Here is a 23267-nt window from a genome sequence, read left to right on the forward strand (position 1 = left end):
ACTAAGGAAAGAGGGTAGTATGAGCAAGCCAGAATGCATAAGGAAGGGTAGCAGGTAAATGAGAATAAGTACACCTTTTTAATTCCTTTGCTATTGTAGTTTTAGTTTTCTTAGGAGTTTGATGATACCTTAAGAAAATTTAAAAGTTATTTTTGTTATTATTTTAATCAAAAGCATGCTTATGGAAGTTGGACTAAAAGCTTTATAATTATTAGTAAGCTAAATATTTTCTCTGAATTTTAGGCTTTTTATCTGCAAAATGAGTATAATACCCCTTAATATGCAGTTTTTGACCAGTAGATCTAACTTATTTAAAACCTGGCATAATTAATGGTAGTTACTAGAAATTAATTATTACCGCTTTATTTTATTCTTTTTTAAAATTTATTTCTGTTTTTTATTGTTTTATTCTTGATGGTGATATTCTTAAAAGTAGTGATATTTTGATAAAGGGAATATGAAAATGAAAAATTTATATGGTGAATCATAGATTGGATGTAATTAAACAGAATATTAACTTCATAGAATTAGTATATTATTATTTAATCTTTACTGGACAGTTGACTAGCTTATTTTTGGTATTAACAAAATTACCTTCCATCTCTTTTTTTTATAAAATGATGACTGTATTTAAGTAGTTTGAGTCCAAGTCACTGTGACTTTTCAGGTGTTTAGGAAATAGATACCAGACAGGCCCTATGTTTTGATGGGAGGATTCTGAAACTGCTGCTGCTTCTTTATTCCTTATGTGTTTGAAAATGAAGTTTTCTCCATCTGATGTTAAAATTTAAAATCCTGGTCTATCCTCAGATCTTTTCTTTTTATATACTGCGTTTTTAAAATAGAAGGTCTTTCCAGTTTATGTTTATTTTGAAATTAAGTACAGATAGTTGCAAATAGACTATATCTGAATGGTTTCCAACCAGAAAAAAATACTTGATAGCTATCGTCTTTGGCCCCCTACTTAATATTTCTGTTTTCTTTCATTTTCTGAGAACTAAAGGTGTTGAACCACTTCTTTAACAAATGCTAATATCCCCTTTTGAGAATGATGTGTGCCTTCAAGCAGTTTATTGACTATTTCTGGCTAAATAAAGAGAAATAATTAGAAACCTAAAATTCTAGATTTTCTAATCAGGAGATTTTCTTGAGGAGTGAGATACCATAATGGAGACAGGACATAGTAGGATGTATGAAGAAGAGCAATTTGACTTTAATTTTCAGGTGAGAGTACTGTGGCACCAGTAGCTCTGGAATTTGTAATATTAAGAACTGTGGGTTCAATTTTGCTTTAATGTCAACATTTCAAAAATAAGTCGCTTAAAATTTCTTGGGAAGTGAAATAAAATTTATGGTGGTGGTTAATGAGTTCTGAGGGATTAAGTTTTCCCCAACCCCTCACCATGACCCCCCACATGCTCCTTTTAAGATGTATGATATTTAAAAAGTAATAACTCATCCAGTGTTGTTTTCTAGTAAATTCGGTTAAAAATATAATTTAAAAAATATCCCCAGTATTTTGCATGTTATATCTCGTCTTTACTCTTTGTCATGTGGTTATTCTTTCTTGATGAAGTCATTAGAGGACAACTGTGAAACCATCAAAAATTCTATGATGGAGGAGCCAAACATCAATAAGGTACAAAATATCATTCAACTGAAATTAGAAATTGCATTCTTTAACAAGAAAAACTTGTTTGCATTTTAGTTTTGAACTGGACTTTGTTTCCAATGCAGTTAAATCATTGTTCCCTCAAATTACTCTTCTTTGGTTTCAACAACTTAAATATGCATTCATAAAAATTGTTTCTGTTTTGTTAATAAGAGAATGCAATTTTAAAGGGAGTTGAATGTAACCTGTTTTGGCTACAGATTTTTCTGAGTAAATACAACTGAATTTCTTAATAAAATGTAATTACAATAGCCATTATAGAATTATAGTGGTATTGGTCTGTTTTTGCAAGTGTCACTTTTGAAGTTAACATTCTCTCCTGTGCTGTTAATTCCTTAAAATACATCAAATATTTTTATGTAATATTTATTTTTCTGGTAGAAATAGCATATAGCACATTGCCTTGTGTGTAGCAATTTCTCATAACACTTGAGATCAAGAGCAAAAATTGTAGGAATTTGTATAAGCATGAACTATCTACCAAATGTTCTAGGATCATACATTCAAATATAACTTTTATTAAGTTGATATTTGACTCATGTGTTTCTTCTTCAGATTTTAAGTCCCTCTCAACAAAGTAATTTTTAGGGAAAAATTTCTTGAAAGATATTTTTTTTAAGGGTACTAATTCCCACTGTTAATTCTTTCTCCAAGAAAATCTTTTGGTAAAAATAGGAAAAATAATTCTATGCAATTAACTGAAAAGACGGATTAGCTGTCAAGTGTATATTATAAGTCAAACTTTGGCAAAATAACTTTGTGCAGTTCATACTTCGGAAATATTTACTGGCCTTTGGGACTTTTGAAAGAATATAGTTCAAACTTCTAATCAGTTAACGATAAGTCCTTGCCTAAGTAATCATTGATTACTAGTCTGTACGTTATCATGAATTCTCATCCAAAGATTTTTCTTTTCACACTATTTATAAGATGTTAATAATCAGAATGTGGTATTTCTATAGTAATCACACTACTTTAAAAGGTAGTCATTCTGTTTGGTGAGTTAACATCATAACTATTTTTGGCCAGAATTTTCCAAGTGTCTGCTACAGTTTTGTTTTAAACAGGTTGGTTAGGTATACCTGAGTTAAAACAACTGCACATATTTATTAAAGTGTAGTTTGACTGATCTTGGCATATGTATGCACTGGTTAAGCCATCACCACAATTGAGAAAATGAATATAGTCATCACCCCCAAAACTTTAATTTCCTTCTTCCTGATTTCCTCCCACCTCTGCTCTCTTCCTCTACAGGTAGCTACCAATCTGCTTCCTCATGTTATAGATTAGTTTTCATTTTCTGGAATTTTATGTAAATAGACTCATATATCTTTTTTCCCCCAGCATAATTATTTTGAGATTCCTCCATATTGGGTATTTTAGTAATTCATTGCTTTTTATCACTGAGGTGTGTTCATTGTATCACTGTACCATAACTTACTTATTTTTGTACGTGTTGGTGAACACTTGAGCTCTTCCCATTTCAGAACTATTTCAAATAAGAATACTCAGAATGGTCACACACAAGTCTCTGTGTATGGGCATATGCTTTCATTTGTCTTGCGCAAATGCTTAGGAGTGGAATGGCCAGATTACATTGTAGGTGTGTGGTTAACTTTTTAAGAAACCACTCAAGTATTTTCCCAGGTGGTGGTACCATTTTACACCCCCAGCAGCAATGCATGAAATCTCAGGTGCTTTACCTCCTCACCAACACCTGACATGCTCAGCCCTTTTATTTTAGCCATTCCAGTAGGTGTGTAGTGGTTTTAATTTGCATTGAGCATCTTCTCATGTGCTTGTTTATCATTTGTATAACTTTGGTTTAAGTGTCTTTTCAAATGTGTCTTTCTTTGATTGCGTTGTTTTCTTAATAGAGTTTTAACAGTTCTTTATTTTAAATATATGTTGTGTGTCTTTTTAATCCCTTTACAATTTGTTTTAAACTGAGAAGTTTTTAATGGATAATACTGGACCTCATCAAAATTTGTTCTGTGTATGGACATTCTTTTTGGTGTCATATATAAGAAATCTTTGCCTAACCTAAAAGTCACAAAGATTTTCTCCTGCTTTGCTCTAGTTTTAGTTTTACAATTAGTGAAATTACTTCCATTACTGCAACTTCCCAGTGAAAAAGAAATCTAAAGCTCTGCTCTACAAAGAAATCACAACCCAAAGGCATTGTTTAAATCCTACAAAAAAATTTTTAAGTCACTTTTTATATGGCAGAAAGTATGGGTTGCAGTTATTTTTTATAATCTGTGTATCAGTTATTTATCAATCTTTTCTGCAAAGATTAGATTATCTTTTCCTCCATTGAATTGCTTTTCCTCCTTTTAAAAAAACCAATTAATATGTATGTGTCCTGGATTCTGTTTTGGACCATTGATCTATTTATCTTTATACTAATCTCCCACTGTCTGACTGCGTTGACTAGAACTTCCAGTCCAATATTGAATAGAAGTGGTAAAAGCAGACATTTTTATTTTGTTCCTGATCGTTAGGTATGCTGTTATCTATAAGGTTGTTTCAGATATCCTTTATAAGGTTGAGGAAGATTTTCTGTTCCTAGCTTGTTGAAAGTTTTTAATCAGTAATAGATGTTGGATTTTGTCACGTTTTTGTTTTTTGTTTTTTGGGGTTTTTCTTGGCTACTGTTGAGATGTTCATATGGTTCTTATTTTAGTCTGTTAATATGGCTAAATAGGTTAATGGATTAGTTTATGTTAAACCAGGCTTTCATTGTCTGACTAATCTTCATTTGGTCATAATGTTTATCTTTTTTATGTATTGGTAGATCTGTTAAGAATTTTTGCATTTATGTTGATGAGGAATATTGGTTAATGGTTTTCTTAATGTTTTGGGGTTCTTTTTTTGTTTTTAAACTAAAGCTGGATTCATAGATGAGTTCTGAAATATTCTCTTTAATTTTTCAGAAAAATTTGTGTAGAATTACTATTATTTCTTACTTAAGTGTTTGGTGGAATTCACCAGAGAAACCACCTGGGCTTGGAGTTTTTTATCTACAAATTCAGTTTCTTTAACAGATATAGGGCAAGTCAGGTTATTTATTTCTTCTTGAGTGAGCATTAGTAGTCCATGTCTTTAAAGAAATTTGTCTGTCTAGGGCGCCAGGGTGGCTCTGTCGGTTAAGTGTCCAACTCTTGATTTTGGCTTAGGTTATAATCTCAGGATTGTGAGATGGAGCCCTGTATCAGCCTCTGCGCCGGGTGTGGAGCCTGTTTGCGATTCTCTCTCTCCCTATGCCCTTCCTGCCTCTGTCCCTCTCTAAAATAAATAATACGTAAAATTTTAAGAACGAAGAAATTTATCTGCTTCACCTGTCAGATTTATAGGTATAAAGTTATTTATAATGTTCCCCTATTTTTTTTTAACACAGTGAAATCTATGGTGATGTCACCTTTCTTTTTTCTGCTTCAGTTTTGAAAACAAAATTACTTCTTGAATATTTTTATTTACTAATATTTAAGGTAGTGGTGTGCTTTTATGCTCACTTGGAAGCTTCCCATTTCCTTGCAATATGCCTTTGATACTCTTTAAATCTCCTTTTACTTTCTGTTCTGTTTTATTACATCATTACTGTAGTGCTGAAGGAATCCAAATGCTCAGCTTCCCATTGTGGAAGGTGATAGTAACTGAAAATCACCAATGAGACTTAGGGTCTCAAGTCAATTTTTCTGTACATCTGTTGTGAGACCTTGAGCTCTTTACACCTTTTAAACCTTCTTTACTAATGTATAAAATTAGGGTTGATTAGAGCAGTTAGCTCTAATTTAAACAGTAGTGAAGTCCTGGATTTAGTCTGTTGTGGTCCTCTCTTCAGTTCTTAAAGGAAGCCTGCAGAACTTGAACATTATTTAGATCAGTTCCTGTATAAAATTTGTCTTTGTTTAAATTGTGGTAAAATATACATGTAAACTTTACCATTTTAATTGTTCTAAGCGTACAGTTATGTGGCATTAAGTTCATTCATATTGTGTAGCCATCACCACCGTCCATCTCCAGAGCTTTTTCATCTTCCCAAACTGAAACCCTGTCCCCAATAGACAGTAGCTCTCCATTTTCTGCCCCCCTCCTCACTGAGCCCACCAACCGCCATCTGCTCTATGTCTCTGTGAATTTTACTACCCTGGGCATCTGTATTAAGTGGATTCATACAGTATCTGTCATTTTGGGACTGGCTTATTTCACTTAGGTCACCATCTTGTAGTATGTATATCGTGTGTAGTCAGAATCTCCTTTGTTTTTAATCTTAAATCATATTCCATTGTGTATGTGTCACACATACTGTGTAGCCATTCATCTGTCGATGGATATTCAGACTGTTTCCATCTTTTGCTGTGAACATTGATACACACATATCTGTTTAAGTCTCTGCTTTCAGTTCTTTTGGATATATACCCAGAAATGGAATTGCTGGAATCTATGGTAAATCTATGTTTACTTTGTGATCTGCATAATCTCTTAAAATCTCTTTTATCACTAATATTTGGATTCTTTTTTTCCTCATATATCCAGCCCAATCATATTTTAAAGCATAGTCTGAAACCTTGCATTAAGGTTTATATTAAACTTATATTAACCTTTACGTTAAGACCATATTCATTGTGGGTTATTTTTTTTACTATGATTTTATGTTGTATGGCCTTTAGCAAATTAAATTATGTTTATAGCACATGCAAGTTGTCTTTTTTTAGCTGACCACATCGTGTTTCCACTTCCTTCCTTTCCTACCTTAGATTTCATGATCCATCATTGTGATCAATCCTTAGCAAAAATCCTCAACTCTTTTGTCCTCTTCTCTCTCTGGTGTATTTGCCTTGAAAATTCCCAAACCTGTTTAAATGCAACTTTCTGTCTACTCTGTGCCATTGTAACCAAACCGGTGTGAGTTCCCTCCTTGGTGAGTCACAAACTGCAGGTTGAGTTGTCACACAAAGAAAACTTTATTTGCAGCAAATAAGGAAATCATGGGCAAAGGCTTCCAAAGCTGTGACTCCCTGGGTGGTTGGGTTCTTTTTATTTAGGATTAGGATGCATATTTAGATGGGGAAGCCTGGTCATCCTATGCACAGGTGGGCGCAAGGTCACACATGCGCCTTCAGGAAACATGCCTATACACACATCGTATGTTATGTAAATGAGGCGTGTGCTCCTCCTTGGGTGGAGGTTTAGTACTAAATGAGGTAAAGGTAGTCATCCTCATTCCAGAGGTCACTCTCTGGTCCATTTGTGCAGGTAGAAGTCAGGAGTTCGGATCACACTGGTCTGGGTGGCCTGGGCCGGCTGGAGGTCTTGTCAGGGCAGACGCTATTGCTGGAGGGACAGTTTTGGTTTCTCTCTGCCTGACTTAAGAGAGAAGCTGGAAAGAAGAACTCAAGGAAAAATGTGGGACAGAGGTGGGTGAGTACAAGCAAGTGGGCCTTAAAGGTCAGGTCTTGGGGTCTAGTTGGTGACATATTCACCCAAATAGCTGAACATGGATGAAGAAAAAGCACAAACCATGGGGACGTGGCTCGAAATTTATAGCCACAAATCCCAAATTAAACTACCTGATAATCAAAATAAATTACTCTAGTAAATTTGTTTCCTGTTCTCTTTTCCATTCTCACCACTTTTGCCCTCTTTCCTCAAACCTCCAGTATTCCTTTGTTGTTTCCTACTGGTAACCTTATTTTGCCATCGAAATAAGAGCAGGGAATTTAGACTAATACTCTCACCACCAAATCTAACTTCTGCTCTAAATGCAGATATTTTGTTCTGCCTTCTCTAACACTAGATAGGCTGTCACTTTTTGTCCAAGACCAGATCTTCCATTTGTACATTTATTCTATCTCCCCTTTATCTACCCGAGGACTTTGCTTCAGTAGTTATCCTCCCTCCCTCTTCCATGATAAATAGTTATCTTTTTCGTAGATTATTCTCAGCATAAGCAAATGTATTTTATTATCTTACTTTGAAATGAAAACCAAAAAACCTATCCTTGAATCATTCTATTCCCCCATTTCTGTAATCCCCTATCTAGAAAAATTCATTTATAAAATCACCTATAAAATCCTCAAAGATGATTTAAAGAGTAATGTTGCAGAAACCCTGTGGAGGAACCACCCACTTTAAGAAATAAAACATTATCAATTCAGTTGAATGCCCCTGTGCATTTTCCCCAATGGACTTCCCTCCCTATTCACATGCCTCTCTAATCTAGTTAAGTGTTATCTCCAGCCCACTCCCCTGAAATTTTACTAGTCAAAGTCACTCACCCTTGACTTTCAGGATGCTAAATTCAGTAGTCAGTTCTGTCTTCCTTTAATTCAGTTTTTCAGTGTCATTTGATACTGTTGACCACAGTCACCTTCTTGAAACTTGCTTCACTTGGTTTCTGTAACATCATATTTGATGATTAAGTATTCATAGTTGGACTGTGTTTCCTGTTCTGTCAGAATGTTCCCTGTTCTATCGATTTATTCTGTCAGTATTTCTTTCCCCAGATTACTTCCATCTTGAATTGGCTTATCTTTTTCCTTTCTTGGAAACGTTGGGTGTCTCAGGACTTATTTCTGTAAACTTTTCTCTTCTCTGTCTTTACTTTTCTCTTTGGGTTATCTCATGGTTTAACTATCATCCACAGCTAGCTCTTAAATAACTCTTAAATCAGTTCTCTCTAGCCCATTCATTTCCTGAACCCTGGACGTGCCTTATTAATCTCATAGCTACATTGCGGCTGATGTCTAAACACAGAATTTTCTTTCTTCTCCTAATCTTAATCTAAATCCCTACTTTTTCTTCACCTCTGTCTCTTTAAATGGTACCTTCACTCACCCAGTTATCGGGACTGAAATCTAGGAGTTATCCTTGCTTTTTCTCTTTTGCTTCTACTGTAATTTCAGTCCATTAGCAAAATTTATCCTAATTCCAACCACTCATCACTACCATCATTGCTAGGACCCTAATCAAATCCCCCTTTACCTCTCCCTCCAGCTGCTGAAGTAGCCTCATAACTGATTTGGCTGCCATTCTCACACCCTGTATACTTTGCCTCACAACATCCAGAATCATCTAAACCCTGCACTGGCTTCCTTGCTTTAAAATAAAATCTGAACTCTATTAAGGCTTTTGAGGACCTCTGCAAGCTGAATCCTGCCTGGTTTCCAAGCTCATTTCCTACCACTTGCCATTGTTCTCAATTAAATATGCATAAGCTTTTGAGATGCTAAACACCATTCTTTTCCCCTCTCTCCAGTTGATTCTCATGCAGATGATCTTGAGGCCACAGTATTAAGAATGTTCTATTAAATCTAGGTTAGGAGAGGACTGGAATGTATTTTCACATTGAAGAGACTTTTTTGAAGTTTATGCCTATTGGAGCTTTCTTCCCCGTAAATGTAAAGTTTGAAAAAGCTCTGCAGGTAAAATGAATATTTTTCTCCCCACCTACCCATAACCAGCAAATAACATACTCCTCTGTGGCCTGCAAATATCATTTGTTGTCTGTCTCTCCAGTTGCTTCAAAATCCAGTGGTGGACACTTAATATGCTTTAGATAGCAGGCAGATAGGTGACTGAGTTGGGATTTTGTCATAAAATTACAGAATTTGACTTATACATTATATACATTTGATGGGCCTCTTGTAGCCAGAGGTAAGATTTTCCTTAGAAAAGAAGTTGACCCTGAAATCAACCACAGTGTTTGGCAATCATTGAAATTCTTTTATGTTTGTTATCAGATTGTATTTTAGATTAGAATATATTTGACATCTTTATATTCAGTGACCATGAGTTTTGTTTGCATAGGATTGTTTGGGTTTTTAAGTCTCAACTTTGCTATTCAACAGGCTTCTTATTTACCATTTAAAAAAAAAATCGTGCTAACTCACTTCTGTTGGTCAAAGGATAGACAGGCATTGGTGATGTTTTTATCTGAACTTTGCAGGAATTCTATTTGTTATATTCTCTCTTTTTTTTTTGAAAATTTTATTTTTAAGTAATCTCTACACCCTATGTGCTGCGCAGCCTCCCAACCCTGAGACCAAGAGCTGCGTGCTCTACTGACGTAGCTAGCCACATGCCTCAAGTTTGTTACATTTTTATGTCAGATTAATAACTTCTGTACTTCAGAATGATTTGTGAACTATTTTATACTAATTCATTGTAAAGATTGAAGGTTAGGCAGTAAAATAAGATGAAACAATATCCTACATTAACATTTCTAACTCTTAATAATTGCCCCCTCCTTTTACCTGTTTATTTTAGTAAATGTTGATTTTATACAGTATTCTCTTCTGCAGTCAAAGGCCTTGTATATACCTTCTCTGGGGTAAGAAGAAGGTTGCTATATTTCTCTCATCTAAAGTATGTTGAGTTATGATTTATTCATCTATTAAAATGACTACTGACCTGGGCAAATTACTGTGCCTTTCAGGGTTTCAGATTGGGTTTTTTTCTTTGTTTTTTTTTGTTTTTATAAATTAAAAGTTGTTTTAGACTAGGAGTCTGTAAACTATATTCAGCTGGCCATATTTGACCTGTTCTTCTATAGGCAGTAAACCAAGAATGGTCCTTATATTTTTAAAAGGTTGTTTAAAAAAAAAGATTAATATGCAACAGTGATCCTCTTTGGTGTGCAAAACCTAAAAACATTTACCTTTTGGCCTTCCAATATTTATAAAATATTTTCCAAGGGCTATAATGCTAAGAAATATGATAAATCTTTTTTAAATAATTAGAATGTCTTGATCCTTTAAAGTTAATTCATTTGTGTTAATTTATTGGGAACATAAGCAATTAATGAAGTTGTATGTTGTATCAACTGTCTTTTTATATATGGAAGGGAAAGCTGGAAAAAATTTTAATTTCCCTGGTCAAATAAGTTTTGTTTTAGGGACAATGAGCATGTAAAATAGTACGTTTGGCTAGGAAATGTCTAAAAAGTTTCTTAATTAGTGCAAGTATTAAATGACAGATTGGCATATACTATTTTTTCTCTGACTAAAATCACTGTATTTTTCTGTTTTCTTTCCTTCCATTTAGATAGAAGCAGACTTGGGATATCCTGGAGGTAAAGCAAGGATTATTCACAAGGAATCTGACATCATTACTGCCTTTGCCGTTAATAAAGTAAGTCCATAGACTTTTTATTCTTTGATTATTAAGTATTCATTGTTGAAGAATGTCTCCTGTTTTGTCAGTTTATGCAGTATTAGTATTTCTCTTTCCCAAAGCTAATTCCCCCTGCCTAAATTGCAATCTGAATAAGTTACTTCATACAACACATTATAGCATTTAATCCAAAAAACAGTTTTTTTATTTTCTTTATATGAATATGTTGAATGTGATTATTAATATTAGATCAAATTCAAGCTTTTATATGACTTACAGAAATTCTCACTCATTGACTTACAGCTACAGTAGCTGCCTAACTAGTTTTTCCTTTACATTCCTTAGTCTTCTACTCAACATATTCCTTAAAGCTGTCCGTGAGCCCCTTAAAGAAGGGGTAGCCTTAGATATACAGTCGCCCAAAGTCCAATTTATCTTAATCATTTTCTCCTTCTCTCTAAATGCCTTGCTGCATAGTTTTATTTGCGTGCGCACGCACGCACACACAGACACACACAAATACATATGTACACTTAAGTATGTATATCTCCTTTTTCACATGTTCCTAATTTTAAAATAATTTTTAAATATTATTTAGATAAATACCCTATGGCAGTATGCATTCAGTAATCATTTCACCAGGTGGTTCTCCATCTTCCTATGATACGTCTTTCTTTTCTTTGATTTCTCCTGGATAGTTCCTTTATCCTTCTGTTCTTATTTTTCCCTATGTCCTTTGTCTCATTTCCCTCTTATACACAGCCCTGAACAGTGACTAGTTCTGTTGAAGACAGGCAGGTTTGGAATCAGCCCCTTAACCAGGCAATTCTCCTATTGTATTATCTGTGCAGTATGGTATATATATATGTCAGATACAAATACAAAATTATTGTCTACGCCCAACAGGTATCTTCCTTCCTTGAAAAAAATATTTTAAATATTCTGTGCTATAAAACAGACTCTCTTCTTTTTCTTTTCCTTTTTGGACATATGTAAGTAACTAGTAACGAATAGTCATTCACATATTAGATAAAATCTGTTGTTCACTGTGCAAGAAGTGTACGTGTTTAATTTTTATTTCTCCGGGTTGATTATTGTTTTACATTCTTGCTAAATTTGTAGATGAGAAGTAATACCTTTTGCTTTAAATTGCATTATTTTAATGATGAGATTGAACTTTTTCCCAGTTGTTTATTTGTGAATTATTTGTGTTAAGAACTGTGAAAGGTCTGAGATTTTTCCTGCATTCAAGCTAACAAGTTATCTTGCTCAGTTTAATGGATGCTGTAAGAAGACACAAGACTCCTGGACCAGAGACAAAAGACAGTTTATTACTAACAGCAGAAGCAGTATCCAGAATATCAGCCTTTATGTGGCAGAGAGGGGGGCCACATGATAACTGCACACAGAGTAGATTGCATTATAGGAAGGGAGCACTGAGTTTAGGGAACTTAAATCTCCTCTAATGGACATTAAGTATACCTGCCCTTTGATCTGGCAGGAGACACTATAGGTATATAGCCATTCTGCAGAACAAATAGCAGTATAAGTCACTCATTGGACATTCAAAGATTTTTTTTTTTAATTTATTTATTCGACAGAGATAGAGACAGCCAGCAAGAGAGGGAACACAAGCAGGGGGAGTGGGAGAGGAAGAAGCAGGCTCATAGAGGAAGAGCCTGATGTGGGGCTCCATCCCATAACGCCGGGATCACGCCCTGAACCGAAGGCAGACGCTTAACCACTGTGCCACCCAGGCGCCCCTCATTGGACATTCAGAAACAGAGAGACCTGTGGAGAATTATCTCCGAGCAGTCTTGTCACATCCTTTTTCCATTTATGTCTGGGGTATTCATTTTTTTTGTTTCAGTTTGTATTAGCATTTTACATAATGGAAATGTTAATCCTGTTTTCTCTTTGCTGTCATCATTTTATTATCTCTTTTAGAGATGTACATTTTCAGTTCATAGATGTTTAAAATTTTTTGTCATTTAATCTGACCAACTCTTTTTTTGTTAAAGATTTATTTATTTATTTTAAAGAGGGATAGAGACAGACAGAGAGCATGGGGGTGGATGAGAGGGCAGAGGGAAAGAGAAACTTTTTTTTTTTAAGATTTTATTTATTTATTTAAGAGAAAAAGCAAGAGAGAACACAAACAGGGTGAAGGGCAGAGGGAGAAGCAGACTCCCCACTAAGCAGGGAGCCCCATGTGGGACTCGATCCCGGGATGCTGGGATCATGACCTGAGCTGAAGGCAGATGCTTAACCAACTGAGCCATCTCAGCGCCTGAGAGGGAGAAACCTTAACACACTCTGCACTGAGCCTTGATCTCACAACCCTGAGATCACAACCTGAGCTGAAACTAACAGTCAGACACTTCACCGACTGCGCTGCTCAGGTGCCCCTAATGTAAACAACTTTTAATTTATGATTTATTCTGACATACTTTTCCCACTCTTTTTCTACCCCTATACCTTTCCTTTGTGACCCTTTTCCAAATTCTGTTTTTCTTGTTCAAGACTGAAAAGCTGGAGGTGAAAGTGATACTATCTTATTTGAATATGTACTATTATTTCTTTAGTTTGATGTTACTTATCTCCCTCACCTTTTTCTACCTTCTAGAGCTTCTGTCCAGCACCTCCCTCCACATTTTGGAACTGTGCAAACCTGAGGGAGATTGTACCGTACTAGCAGACTGGAGAGAGAGTGCTGGGAGAAGAAATAAAGTGGTATATGCGTTACCATTTAGAGGAGGCTTTCTGTTAGATGGTCTTGAATTCTTAGAACATAAACATATCTCCAAACTCAAGCTGATAATTATTACTTTCCAGATTTAATTATTAAAATTAATTTTAAGTATTCATTTGTGAAAATGCTGTCTTTTCTGTATCTTAAAGTTTCTAGGGGCTATTTTGTAGTTTCCATTTTTAAAAGTAGCTCATATACATATTGTGCTTTTTTTATTTAAAACCTATGATATGATTTGTTTTTCAGGCGAATAGAAACTGCATAGCAATTGCTTCAAGCCATGATGTTCAAGAACTGGATGTTTCTGGAATTCTGGCTACACAGATCTATACTTGGGTAGATGATGATGCTGAAATGGAAACCAAAGGGTACTTTTATACTTTGTTTTTAATTCAGTAACACTGTGTTAAAAATGATGATATCCACAGAACTATAACTTTCAAAAGACTTTTAGAGGAATATTCCTAGATTGTAAGTGTAGTGGATGCTGATATGATAGAGTAAAGAAAGGGTGGCAGGTCCTTTAAAGAAAAGAATTGAGGATTAGAAGAGAGTAAAGTGAGAGATTCTGCAATTGTTCACATACAAAGTTACTGTCTACGAGTTAAGAGTTAAGAGCTGAAGAAAATTTTAGAGGGAAACACAAACGCATATATTAGAGATTTCAGGTGTAAAAGAAGAAATGAAGAACTGATGGGTTGCTTTCATTCCAGTTGACATTCTTTTGTAGATCAGAAGATTTCTTGGTTGTACATGCTCGTGATGATTTAACAGCTGTGCAGGGTACAACCCCATACACACATAGCAATCCCGGCACTCCAATCAACATGCCGTGGCTCGGCAGCACGCAGACTGGCAGAGGAGCGTCTGTGGTAGGTAGAGTTCAGCATACTGAACTGATAGGGACTTCTGGGGGACTTCTGGGGGGCTCAGTCGGCTAAGCTTCCAACTCTTGATTTCAGCTCAGGCCTTGATCTCAGGGTTGCGAGTTCAGGTCCTGCATTGGGTTCCATGCTGGGCATGGAGCCTACTTTAAAAAAAAAACAAACCCACACAAAGTAAAAATACTGTGTTTCAATGTCCCTTTTACCGGGTGCCTGGGTGGTTCAGTAGTTAAGCGTCTGCCTTCTGCTCAGGTCATGATCCCGGGGTCCTGGGATTGAGCCCTTCATCGGGCTCCCTGCTCAGCAGGAAGCCTGCTTTTCCCTCTCCCACTCCCCCTGCTTGTGTTCCCTCTCTCGTTGTCTCTCTCTGTCAAATAAATAAATAAAATCTTAAAAAAAAAAATGTCCCTTTTACCCCCTCTAGTTTAATAGATAAAGGATGATTTAAACATATTTTTTAAAAAATTCTTAACTTTTTAGTAAGTCATACTTGGTGGAAATTATAAATTTAGATTGTGAAGAATAATATGTTTTCATATGAAAAAGATAATGAAATTATTTTAAATAATTTAAAATACAAAGAGCTGTATTTTAAGTAATAATTATTTGGAACTTACTGGTACAAATCAGGCATCAGCAAGCTGTGGTCTGTGTGTCAAACTGTATTTGTATAAACATGCTTGAGAATAGCATTTACATTTTTCATGGTAGAAAAAAAAAGTCAAAAGAATGGTATTTTATGACACATGAAAGTTATGTGAAATTCAGATTTCATTATCTATAAGTAAAGCTTCATTGGAATGTACCACACTCATTTGTTTATATTTTGTCTGAGGATCTTCTTGAGCCCTGATTAAGATGTGATCCATGTTTATCCCTCAGTGAGATTCCTTTATTAATACTTAATGATACATAGAGTCAGAGAAACCCAGAACAAGTAATTCTTTCAGTGACTTTCAGGTAGTGTGGTTATTTTCAGTTTCCTAATTCCTGTAGAATTCTTTCCTTGGCCTCCCCATCCCCCACAACACATAGACCACTTTTTTTTTTTAACTAATCAGTAAGGGTAGTTATTTAAGTAACTGCTTAATCGTCCTTAATAATACCTGATAGTATTTTATATTAATGTAGTTCCTCTTATGCTCATATAACCTTATTATGCTTTGAGATATCTGTTGAGAAAGCTGTTATAACTCCTCTTTATCATTTTTCGGATGAAGCTTAAGATCCAGAAAAGTCTAGTGATTTAACTTAGGTCATTATCTCAAATTTTTGGTAGAGCTTATATTAAAGCCTTCCATTCCTCTTAGTTCATTGATTTCAGGTAGGAGTGTTTGAAGTCTTGAAGAGTTTTAAAAGCAATCTAGTAATTATTTAAGTGAACTATCTTGGTTATTTATAGTTCGTTTTTTTCCAACTGACAGATACATTAAAATTCACTTGTAGAACCTACTGATATTATCATCTTTTATAGGGAACTTAAAGAGAATATACAAAATATATAAAAAGGAATAATAGGCAGTTTTTCCACCTCCAATTTCGGAGAATACAATGCACTTCTTCCCGTAACAGATACCTTGCTGGTCTCTCTGCTTCCACACTTGCTCCCTGTGTTCTGGATACAGCGGCCAGAGTTGCTCTTTTTTTTTTTTTTAATAATAATTTTTTACTATATTATGTTAGTCACCATACAGTACATCCTTAGTTTTTGATGTAGTGTTCCATGATTATTTGCGTGTATCACCCAGTGCACCATGTAATATGTGCCCTCCTTAATACCCATCACCGGCCTATTCCAATCCCCCCGCCCTGCCCGAAGCCCTCAGTTTGTTTCCCAGAGTCCATAGTCTCTCATGGTTCATTCTCCCTTCTGTTTACCCCCCCTTCATTTTTCCCTTCCTTCTCCTACTGATCTTCCTGCTATTTCTTAATGAGTGAAACCATATGATAATTGTCTTTCTCTGCTTCACGTATTTCACTTAGCATAATCTCCTCCAGTCCCATCCATGTTGCTGCAAATGTTGGGTAATTGTTCTTTCTGATGGCTGAGTAATATTCCATTGTATATATGGACCACATCTTCTTAATCCAGTCATCTGTTGAAGGGCATCTCGGCTCCTTCCACGATTTAGCTATTGTGGACAATGCTGCTATGAACATTGGGGTGCATATGGCCCTTCTCTTCACTACGTCTGTATCTTTGGGGTAAATACCCAGTAGTGCAATTGCTAGATCATAGGGTAGCTCAATTTTTAACTTTCTAAGGGACCTCCACACTGTTTTTCCAATGAAGACATACAAATGGCTAATAGACACATGAAAAATGTTCAAAATCATTAGCCATCAGGGAAATTCGAATCAAAACCACATTGAGATATCACCTTCCGCTAGTTAGAATGGCTAAAATTGACAAGGCAAGAAACAACAAATGTTGGAGAGGATGTTGAGAAAGGGGATCCCTCTTACAGAGTTGCTCTTTTCTAAAGCATTGTTTAGGTTGTCACTCCGGTGTTTAAAACTTTCGGATTTCCCAGTATAACTTTAAAAAAAAACAAGTCCTTAAGGTGGCCTCTATGGTCCTCTGTCCTCTGTGATTTAACCCCCGCCAACCTCTACAGCCTCATCTCTGTTCATTCGGTACCTGATTCACTTTGCTCTAATTACAGTGGCTCTCTGTCTCTTGAAAACATCAAGCTCATTGCCCTGTCAGAACCTTTGCCTTACTTTCTGCTTCAAATGTTCTTTTTTTCTTTTACCATTCAGATATCCCGTTCCCAGAGATTTCCCTTGCTTCCCTAGTGAAGGCATCTGTCTGTCCCTCCCTACTGTACCTGTAGTCACTCTGTATGTCATATTATCCCCCATTTTAACATATTTAATGGCCTCTATCAATTTTTGAAGTTATTTGTTCACTATTTGCCTTTTTTAATGTACTCTCTAATGTAAACTCTGTGAGAGATTATCATACCTGCCTTAGACACTGATGATCTCTAACTAGAAGGGCATTTAGCATAGTCAGTGCTCAGAAAATACTTGTTTTTACTTCAAAGTATTATAATACAGAAATTCACCTTTGTCATTCTTGTTAGGATGGCATTTCCTTTCTATCTAAGTCTTAAAAGGACCTCTTTTTAGAGGGGATCATTGTGCTTTGTTAGCGTAATTAGTCTAATTGGTCCTACTCCATCCTCAAGAAAAAGACCACCAGTATAATCAGGTGATTCTTTTTTATAAGGATCTTCTAAAATAAATTATGATTTCTTTCCTTTATAATGTTCTGCATATGCTCTTAGAAATTTTATTAAACCTGTGTTTATGTATTGTTTTGCTTATGGTTTTACTTTGATACTTTAGTCAGAAAGAAAAGTAAAAGAATAGGAATATTTAGGCATTTCTTTAATTAAAAGGAACATGAGATTTCACCATCAAGTTTGCTAAACAGAAGTAACATTCAGCAGGTTTTCATTTTTTGTGTGTGTGGAAAATTAATGAAATGTTTTCTTAATTCTATTGCTTTACTGAATTATTAATTCTAGCAAAAAAGAATACTCGTTGTGACCAATTTCTGCTGTTTTGCAGTAAAATTACAACCATAACCATCTTTCAGTGGTTCTGTCCTTCACCACTTCTGCTGGCCTGCTCTCTTCCTCCTTACCCAATCCCCACTTTACTCACAACTTTAGTCTAATGGACAACTTAAAATCCACAAGAACAACAACAACAAAAAATCTACTCAACACTGATGCTACAAACTTAGGATAACATATAATTGTAGTTATGGTGCTGTATAAATAGGAATTGTTCTATGATCTCTTTAATTGCACATGTTCTTATTTGACAGGCTACTTAAATCATTCAATACATGATTTTAAAATGGATAAATAAACAGTTCCACACTATCAATTAAAAATTTATACAATTTTCTGTTTACCTCTTTTTTTTTTTCACATGCTTCTGCCTGTCTTTTTAACCTTATACTATTCAGGATTATTCCAATAAAATTAATGGGATCAGAAAAGAATTGGCAAGAAAGGAGGTAAGACTAAATTCTCAAGGTGAATTTGTTCTTAGAGCTTAGTCAATGATGCAGAAAATATATACACTTAAATGTAAGAGAGCTGAGCTATTAAATTTAATTTGTTATTACGTTCAGTATTTTTAGCATCCACAATGGTAGTTAGGAATCACATAAAAATAAATAAATAAATGTTATTTGAATTTCCTGTCATAATTTGTATTTTTAATACTACTTTTTATTGTAACTATAGAAGAATGATTTTTCTTTGTTAACAGATGATTAAGAAAGCCATTAATAATGTCAGAAGAATGACTTCTCATCCAACTCTTCCTTACTGTAAGTTGATAATAATTAACCAGTGTTCTAAGGAATTTAAAGCAGGGTCAATTGAAAGGTAGTCAACTATTTTACTTTTTTTGTAGAGAATGTCTGCTAGCAAATAAAATCTTCATTTCAAAATTGGATAACAATAGAAAAAGAAATTTTCTTGAATTAACAGAGAAGGCTAACTTGATGCTATAAATCTTTACTATGTTGACTGCATATTTCTAAATTAGAACATTTTATTTTTGAACATTTCTGGGCTCTTTATACAATTGTGAGTTACAGTCATAATTACTGTTTTAACAATGGGATCATTCCCATCTTTTATTACATAGATCAGAACCATGTCTTGGTCATTTATTACCTCATCATAGTCACTTTGTATTTTATTAATATTTTGTCCGTTTGCCTTTTATCAGACACACTAATAGTAGGCATAGAAAAGTGGTTATTAGTAAGTTCTTACATTCTCAGGCAGGATATATTATTTTCAGTTAGTATTCCTGGGAATCTCAAACGTTTTTCTGCTTTAACAAAGAGCTTCACTAATGGGGGATTTATTTGACATATTGAAGCAGAGAAAAAACAATAAAGACAACTTTAAAAACACTTGTGGGTTGGAATCAGTATTCTTATTGGCATCTCAGTATTCAAGTTTTTTTTAATATGATTTTTAAGTTGTGCCTGTCATCAAGTTGTCCTACCGCACAGTAATAAGCACAGAGCCTATTGATTAAAAAATATTCATGTTCCTTCAATTTTGTAACATATAAAAAATTATACTACTTTTATAATGAGAGAGATTCTGGTAAAATATATTTGACAAAACCAGTGTTCTTATCTACTTCACTGTCCTAAGTACTTACAAGCAGCTATTATCAAACTTATATACCAACGTCCAAAAGGGTTCAAGAGAACCATATATTTAAAATGAAGAGAGTAACTTCTATTACTTAGGCTAAAGGTGTGAAATAATGTAAAAATCAATCAGTGTTTTTACTACATTGAATACCACATTACTACTGATAATTATACTTAACATAAATTGAGTTGTCCATGTTAAGCCTATTTCTAAATGATTTATATGCATTATCTCATTTACTTCTCATAGCTGTCCATTAACTTACATATCATTACTCCCCTTTTACAGGACAATTTTAAATGGGCTCAGGGAGATTAAATAAGGTTCCTAGTATCACAAAATTAGTAAATGGCAAAGCGATGAATTAATAATTATTTAGCTTGTTCATATTCCTTGGTGAAACATATAACACATTTGAGGTATCAAGTCAATCAGAATAACTATTAGAAGTAATTTTTTCTTTACCATGCATGACGTTCAAGACTTTCTAAAGTCTTTTTTTTTCTTTTCCAGAGAAAATGTGTAAGTTCAAACATTAATAGTAGGACTGATAAGAATTGGCTCTTTAGTTTACCCAGGAATTTGTTAACTGGTTATTATACAAGGTATTTATTAAAGGCTATTTAAACATCATTGAGATAATTTCAGAAGGAAATAAATTTACAGAGGTCTGATTTAATTGCTTCTGTTGTGTAGTGTAAGTGTATATTCTTAGTCAAAGGAAAGTACATCATAAAACTGTTTTTAAGATTAAAAATAAGTGAAATTTCATAACAAAGGTAAGTTCATGTAAATTGACTATGATTCATTTCAAAGGTGTTTCTTTCATAAAGGTTTTCACTTGGATTCAAAAATAAACCTTACAAAGATTACTACAATAAATTTGCAATTTTTGCCCTTTATAATGCAGATCTGACAGGAGCTCAAGATGGAAGTGTCAGAATGTTTGAATGGGGCCATTCTCAACAAATAACCTGTTTTCGATCTGGTGGCAATTCAAGAATTACAAGAATGAGATTTAACTACCAAGGAAATAAGGTAGTATATAATAAATATAAATGGGAATATGGTTTGATTATGTTGGAAGTTTATAAATGTTACTAGTCTGTGTTTCTGAAGAGAACAGCTCAGTGAGCTAATGATAAAGTATTAATCTATAGGAGTTCTTTTTTTATAAAAGTCTCTTCAAAAAACACTTACATTCATTTCGTTCTTCCTGGAATGACATTTTGTGTATGCGTATGCGTGTTGTGTGTGTATGTGTGTGTATATGTGTCCATTGAAATTCACTTAAATGATGATTAAGGACCAAATGATTATAGGACCACCCTATATTACACATTCTTTGATTAAATACTTCTACTTTCTTTGTCCTCTGAAACCTACTGAAAGCATGGTCAAGTAGCAAGTAAAATCTGGGAAGTTATTAAAAATGCAGATTATCGTGCTCAGTTCAGCAGCACGTATACTAAAATCGGAATGATACAGAGAAGATTAGCATGGCCCCTGCGCAAGGATGACACACAAATTTGTGAAGTGTTCTATATTTAAAAAAAAAAAAAAATGCTGATTATTAACTCTACTGCAGACCTGCTGAGTCACCCTCTGCATTTTACCCAGATACTTTTGTGATTTGTACCCACATTAAACTTCTGAGGACTATTCTAGAACAGGGCATCAACAAAGCATGGCCTAGCTACATTTTATTTGTAAATAAAGCTTTATTAGAACACAGCTACCTCACTCATTATTTGTTTTCTATAATTACTTTTCCACTACAACAACAGAGTTCAGGAAAGCAAGGACTTTATAGACAGCAAGCCTAAAATATTTACTATATGACCCTTTAAGAAATGGTTTTTCAACCCTGCTGTAGAATATCCCTTACTATCTTCACTTCCCATAATTCCATTTTCCTCAGAGTGCCTCTACCCTCCCCACCCCCCAGTTTCACTATCACTTTAACAGCAATTATAAGGGAAATCAGCCTGCTCTTTGTCTGCAGAGCTGTGCTTCACTAAAAAGACACAGCGCCCTCACAGATGGTCCGTCTTGCCTTTCCTTTTCTCTCGATTTCCAAACCTTCAGCTCTCCTCATGTGTTGTTTGTATCTTGGTATGCTGCACATTTACTGCCTGCCACATTTATCACTTGGCTGTGTTACCATTTCACTAAAGTCAATGATAATTTTTCATGTAGCTTTGAAACAAACTTTTGAGAGCACATAGTTTCTTAATACGAACTGGCAGCATTCTTTGCCCCTTAAGGGGTAATTGAGGAGACTTAATCTAGAAGCTTTTACAATTCTACTGTAATTTCAGTTGTGTTATATATAGTTTAGTGCTCCTGCTTTTCTACTTTGGTTGTCAATATTATATTGCTCCTTAGCTAGGCTCTGTACTTCCACTCTTACCTTTCTAATGCATCCTTCATGTTTCCAACAAAGTTATGTAACAAATAATATAGTTCTGCAACCACACTGTAAGGCAGATCACATTATTGTTCTTTTCAAGAGCCCTTCAAGGCCCCTCATTGTATCTAGAAGCCCATATTCTTTAGCATGGCATTCAATACCTTCTATAGTGTGAATTATTTTATAGACTTAATACTTACTATAGCTTTCCACATATACTATTTTAAGGCCCAAAAAACTATTCTTCATTACCTGCCCAAGTATATTTAACAGGCAGTCAACTTGTTGTCTGTTCACCATAGGTATGATGGAGCCAAACAGCACAACACCTAAGCAGGCTGTCTCCCTTCATGTAGGGAAGCCTCCTATGGTAAATAGAACAGAGGACAGTTATGCTGGCCAGTTTGTCAATTATGAATAGAAATGGGCTGCCAAAAGTTATTGAGCCTAAAAAAGAGACATTAAGCGGAATAGGTGACCTGTGAGGAACAGTTCCTCAGATTCAGGAAGATACTGCATTCTAAAATAAAAATAAGCTGCTATGAAGTAAAGGCAGTAGAAGAACAGGAAAGAATTCTTTGGAATTTAAAACATGTGATTCCCAAAATTGGTTTAGTGGAAGAACTACTACTCATTTTAAGGGCTGAATTGCAGAATGTAAATATTAGAAAATCAAGTTTGTGCCTGAAAGAACATATTAGGAAATTATCCTTTGATAAAAATAATGCAAGAAACAAATTAAGACTAGACCCAGGAAAATTTATAAAAGACATTTAAAAGGTATTTCAGAAGAAGGGAAAAAATGATGGAACAGAAGGAAGCACTATATTCAAAGGAGTTATTAGAATAAAAATATTCCCAAAACAAAGAAAAATAGAATTTTTGAAAAGAACCTAGCAAGTACTAGGCAGAAGTGTTGAGAAACATCACATGCCTAGACACATCCTGATTATTTGATTTTTTTTTTTTTAACCCAAGGATAAAGAGCTTCTAGGAAGGGATAGGGGTAAAATGATTACTTAGAACCTCTCCACCCCTCCCCTCGAAAATTAATGGCATTCGCCTACTCAAAAATAAAGATTACACATACAAAAGCAATATTCACAGACTTCTGATGGACAATGAATGGGAATTAGGTGGCATCATCTGTCCAGTCTTTCAAATTTGATGAAAAATATATAAAAATATGTATTTCTAAGTGTGCAGAGGCTTAACACATTCCATA

General features: G+C 34.7%; 1 protein-coding gene and 1 non-coding gene across 3 annotated transcripts in view; both read left to right on the top strand.

Annotated features, from left to right (window-relative positions):
- Positions 1 to 23267, top strand: part of DMXL1 (Dmx like 1) — a 128467-nt gene that overhangs the window by 92054 nt on the left and 13146 nt on the right. Inside the window, exons 34-39 of one of the 2 annotated variants that reach the window (XM_011220019.3) lie at positions 1577 to 1639; positions 10721 to 10807; positions 13788 to 13909; positions 14272 to 14413; positions 18719 to 18779; positions 20540 to 20667. In XM_011220019.3, the coding sequence (XP_011218321.1) occupies positions 1577 to 1639; positions 10721 to 10807; positions 13788 to 13909; positions 14272 to 14413; positions 18719 to 18779; positions 20540 to 20667 (603 nt within the window). The remainder of the gene's footprint in view (positions 1 to 1576; positions 1640 to 10720; positions 10808 to 13787; positions 13910 to 14271; positions 14414 to 18718; positions 18780 to 20539; positions 20668 to 23267) is intronic. The other variant, XM_002915452.4, reaches the window with a different exon arrangement.
- LOC117801719 lies at positions 21074 to 21180 on the top strand. The gene has a single exon (XR_004624454.1). It is a non-coding gene; the product is annotated as a U6 spliceosomal RNA (small nuclear RNA).

This window comes from Ailuropoda melanoleuca, chromosome 3 (genome assembly GCF_002007445.2).
Source record: "Ailuropoda melanoleuca isolate Jingjing chromosome 3, ASM200744v2, whole genome shotgun sequence".
Classification (NCBI taxonomy): domain Eukaryota; kingdom Metazoa; phylum Chordata; class Mammalia; order Carnivora; family Ursidae; genus Ailuropoda; species Ailuropoda melanoleuca.